The 4,685-nt window shown below is 67.0% G+C and overlaps 1 protein-coding gene across 1 annotated transcript in view; it reads left to right on the plus strand.

Annotated features, from left to right (window-relative positions):
- EEFSEC (eukaryotic elongation factor, selenocysteine-tRNA-specific) overlaps positions 1-4,685 on the plus strand; it is a 114,981-nt gene that overhangs the window by 96,394 nt on the left and 13,902 nt on the right. Inside the window, exons 6-9 of the mRNA XM_010832832.1 lie at positions 2,011-2,731; positions 2,876-2,984; positions 3,207-3,310; positions 4,131-4,452. Of these exons, the coding sequence (XP_010831134.1) occupies positions 2,011-2,731; positions 2,876-2,984; positions 3,207-3,310; positions 4,131-4,452 (1,256 nt within the window). The remainder of the gene's footprint in view (positions 1-2,010; positions 2,732-2,875; positions 2,985-3,206; positions 3,311-4,130; positions 4,453-4,685) is intronic.

Raw genomic sequence — 4,685 nt, forward strand, 5'->3', positions numbered from 1 at the left:
GTGCCCGCTCTCTGCGGCCCGCGCCTGGCAGTGCCCGTTCTCTGCGGCCCGCGCCTGCAGCCCCCGCTGCCCCCAGCTTCGGCTTCTGCCGGCTGAGGCCTCGGCCCCTGGCGGTTGTCTTGCTCCTAGATCTCCCCTGTTCTCACCGACACCAGCACTCCCTCCTGACAGTAGCCTTTCTGGAAGAAGCCCCCGAGGCTCAGCAAAGCCCCGGGCACAGGCTGCAGGGCCGGGGGAGGCGGACCAGGCCCCCTTCCTGCGGCCCCCCTGTCCCGGCGCCGTCCTCCAGTTGGAGTTAGGACAGTCGTCTCAGGACTTGGGCAAGTCCAGGCCGCGCCATGGAGCCAGCCGGAGACAGACACACACGTGGCGTCGTACTAGGTGTGCCGCCGGCCGAGTCCCACTTGGGGGCCGGGGCGCAGGGCCTGCGCCTGGCGGACCCTGTGCGAGGCTCGCGGCACTCGAGGACTGGCCCATGGCCATGGGGCCGGCCAGCCAGGCGGGTCCTTCGTGGACACCGTGGCCCCTCGGCCCGTCTCACTGCCGAGGCTCAGCGCGGCCCACGCCCGACGTCCTGGGGTGGGCTCATGGGGAAGCCGGCCTCCCCGGGGGACGTGCTGGTGTCTGATCCCCGAGGGCTCCACTGAGGCTGGGAGCCTGTGGAGACGAGCCTGACCGCCGCCTGCAGGAGGCCTCGCCCTCTGACCCCAGGGGTCACTGAACACCAGCCCTGCGGCAGAGGTTTGCCGGGACCCATGGCCGCACCCGTCACTGCTGGAGGCCGTGTTCTGGGCACAGGGGGCGCCCTGGCCCCTCCTGGCTCCCCTGCGGGCGTCTGTCCCCGCTGTCCCCCCGCTCCCACATTGGCAAGCGACTCGGACCCTGTCCCTGAGCTCGGGAAAACCCTTGCAGACAAGGGCCTGCGGGTCCGCGGGGCTCTGAGGGCCTCCCTGCTCCAACCAGCAGCCTCAGCAGTGATGCCGAGCTCGGGACTGGCTCCCAGGGCGGGGGACGCCCACGGCTGGTCCAGACCCATGGGTCCCTTTGGCTGTCGTCCTGGCCCTGCTGTCTGACTGGGCCCCCCACAAGGCTAGGACAGGGCTTCACATGCAGGCCCTTCCACGGGGGTGCAGCTGGGGGCCTGTGGAAGTGACAGGCACCCTCTCCCTCTGAGGCTGGTGACGCCTGCTCACCTGGACTCCCCGGTTCTGGGGGTTGGAGCAGGTGCTCCATGCAGTCCACCTGCCGCGGGCCCGGGGCACCCTCACACAGCCTTGCTGGCTGCCATGCGGAGGGCAGGGCCATGCCTGCGAGTGTGGAGGGCACGGTGCAGTTCCCACGGGGGCGAGGCTGATGGCTCTCCACGTGGCCTGTGTCCCGTCCGCCCATCACTGGGAGGGGGGGCACACGTGCCTGGTATCTGGCTGATGAATCTAGGAGGGTAGGGTGTGTTTTTTGCAAGGTTTTTAGGGTAAGTGGGGCAGTTTCTGCTCTTCAGAGCAACCCATCCAGGTCCTTGGCCAAACATCTTGGCCTCGTGGGCAGAAGTGCGATGTTCCTGAGCCTGGCTTGCAGAGACCCAGGAGGAGGTCCCCGCTGACTGCACGCCCACCTCCGCACGCTGCCCAGGCAGTGCCCAGGGCCCGGAGGGCAGGAGGAGGCCTCCCTGGCACTCTGAGGCTTGGTAGAGCTGGTGCTTACACACACGCCTGCACAGCCCCTTCCCCCGCTGTCTGCAGAGTGGGGCTGGCAGGGGGCCTGGGTGTGGGAGGTCGCCGAAGTGCAGGCGGGGCGGGCTTGGGAGTGGACGGCACCCCCTCGGCCTTCCTGAAGAGCTGTCGGCTCCAGGACGGGTGGGTGGGATGGCTGTGGGCTCGCGTCACCTCTGCGTATCCCTGCGGGTGGTGGATAGGGGGGCTGGTCATCAGCAGTGACGCGGGCTGACCACCCGTGTGTATGGCAGCCAGCCTTCCCCCGGCACTGACGCTCTCCCCGGGCGGGTGGGCACAGGTGCTGGATGACCACAGCGTGATTGGCCGCTCACTGTTCAAGAAGGAAACCAACATCCAGCTGTTCGTGGGGCTCAGGGTGCAGCTGTCCACCGGTGAGCTGGGGGTCATCGACAGCGCCTTCGGACAGAGCGGCAAGTTCAAGGTCCACGTCCCTGGTGAGTGCGGCGATTTCCTCCTGCTCGCGGGAACTGTCACCCTGCCAGGCTCAGCCCACGGGGCCTCGCGGCCTCTGCCCCCACTGCCCTGTGCCCAAGAGCCAGCGGGTCCTGGAGACGGCAGCTGTGGGCACCACGTCTGGTCTGAGCATTCAGGGCATGGATCCGCTTGGACCGGCAGCTCGGGGGGCACGCGGCTCCCTGGGGTTGGAGTTGCCGCCCCATTCCTGCCTCCCGCTGGCTCCGAGGCGGGCCTGATCCCCGTGGGGCTGCGGCATGCGTCTGCTGCCTGGGGTCCCGCTTCGCCAGCCGGTGGCCACGGGTGTGGCGGCTACAGCGGAGGATGGGCCTCCCGCTGGCTCCGCAGGCCGGGAAGGAGGCCAGGGAGTCCTCTGGGTGTCCCGCCCCGCCCCAGGCGCGCTGGCCCTCTCACCTGGGAGCGCACGGCCCACGGGGCCAGGCCGGGTACCAGAGGCCGGGCTGCAGGTGAGAGGGAGAGGCAGGGACTGCAGTGGCCAGGGAACTCAGGCCCGGGAGTCAGGCTTCATCTGATGCACTTTATGTAGAATTTCCTGATGAAAACCTAGAACAGCCTGAACTACAGGAAGCCTGTCCCTGGGCTGTTTGCCCATCGCAACCCGTGACTCCTACTGGAGCCTCAGGATGCACGCAGGAGTGTCAGGGTCACGTGTCCACACTGAGCTGTAGCACGGGAGCAGCGCCTTGTGCAGCCGCGGACACTGCCCTCCGAGACCTCAAAGCTGGACGGGCTCGCGGGACGACCCCTCCCCATGACACCCGAGGAGCTTCCCCCAAAGTCCGGGGCCTCACGGTTGAAGGGCCCGCGTTGACAAAACTGCCCCTTCCAAAGGGTTGCCTCCGTCCGGAAGGCCCAGAAGGCCGAGGCCCTCCCTGCAAGACAGCTTGGAGACCCGCTGGGTGGAGGGTGGAGAGGGCGGGGGATGTGGCCGGCGGTGACGAGGGTCCCCCTGGTCCATCTCAGCGTTGCTGGCACCCAGTAACCCTCCCCGCATTCCAGGTCGTGCCTCCAAGGGACCCGGAGCCTGGCCGTGGGGCAGCGCCCAGGGGTGGGCCGCCACGGAGCCTGGCCGTGGGGCAGCGCCCAGGGGTGGGCCGCCACGGGTGCGGGGGTCCCAGAGCCACCGCAGGGTCAACCTGGGGTCAGAGGCAGGTCTCGACTGGATGCACAGTTCTAAGCATCCCCCGGATGACGGTCTGAGAAGGCAGAGGGACGGGGGAAGGCGGAGGCCGCTGCGGCACAGGTGACCACGCACAGGGGAAGTGGAAACTCATGTTGGTGCCGGGGACGGGCCTGGCGTCCTGGTCTCTGTGTGGTGGTGGCCCCGCAGGCTTCACACAATGGCCTTTGGGCTGCGCCGGCCCTCTAGGGTCGAAATGAAACAGTTTTCTTTCCGGTAAGATGTGCCCTCCGCACGCACACCACCCCAGACACTGAGTCCCGCCCGCGTACGCTGCCTGGAGTGGATTCTCGGGCACCCTCAGGAACCTGTGCTTGGGACACCCCCTTAGGGGCACCCGCCCCCGGGGCCACACCAGCCTTTCCTGAGATGCTGTGGGCTGCGTGTGCAGGCTCCGCAGCCCTGCTTGCCCGGGAGGCAGGAACATGGCTCCTGCAGAGAGCAAGGGCCCGCAGTCCACCAGACCCGCCTGAAATCCTGGCTGGAATTTTATCCTCCTGAGCCTCAGTTTCCTCATCTGTAAGATGGGTCTTTTGTGAGGGTTTTTTTTCTTCCCAACTTTTTAAAATAACTTGATCCATAGGGAAAAGTGGAAAGAAAAGTGTACTGAACACTCATGTTCCTCAGATTTCACACCTATCGGCACCACGTCACGCTTGTTGTGCACATGCTGAACCGCGCAGAGGAGGCACAGCGACCCCCGCGTGCCCGCTCACACCCCTGAGGACGGCATCTCCCCACAGCCACCCTCACCTGGAAGGGCCCTTCCGGGGAGGAGGACCCAGCAGGACCGGGCCCGGCCCAGAGCGTCACGTCCCCGGAGGAGCCCTGTGGGGGGCCGTGGCCAGAGCAGGCAGGGGCAGCATGGCTGACGTCTGACGTCACCTTTGAAAGGACTCGGAACACGAAGTTGTATGTAGCACATGCTCCCGACCGCGTGAAAGAGAAGTCTTACAGAGAAAAGAAAGAGAAAGCGAGTGAGAGCGTGGCGCTGGGAGGCTGCGCGAGGCTTCTGTCCTCTTTAGCTTTCTCCAGCACGCGGACTTCACTGAACGGGCCTGGCGGGTGCGTCCACGACTCTGGGCCGAAGACGTGGAGACCAGCTCAGACCCCAGCACCAAGCCCAGACCCGGGCCGTTCTCAGCCACAGCTCCAGGGTCACGGGGGCCCCAGAGTCATGGGAGGCAGCCCCTGCCGCCCCCAGGCCCCACCATCTAGAGGCCAGGGAGGCAGTGAGGTTCACGGGCTCCTCTTGCCTGGATGGATGAGTCACCCTTCGCTGGACTGCAGACGGCCTG

This window comes from Bison bison, unplaced genomic scaffold (genome assembly GCF_000754665.1).
Source record: "Bison bison bison isolate TAMUID 2011002044 unplaced genomic scaffold, Bison_UMD1.0 scf7180017862279, whole genome shotgun sequence".
Lineage (NCBI taxonomy): Eukaryota > Metazoa > Chordata > Mammalia > Artiodactyla > Bovidae > Bison > Bison bison.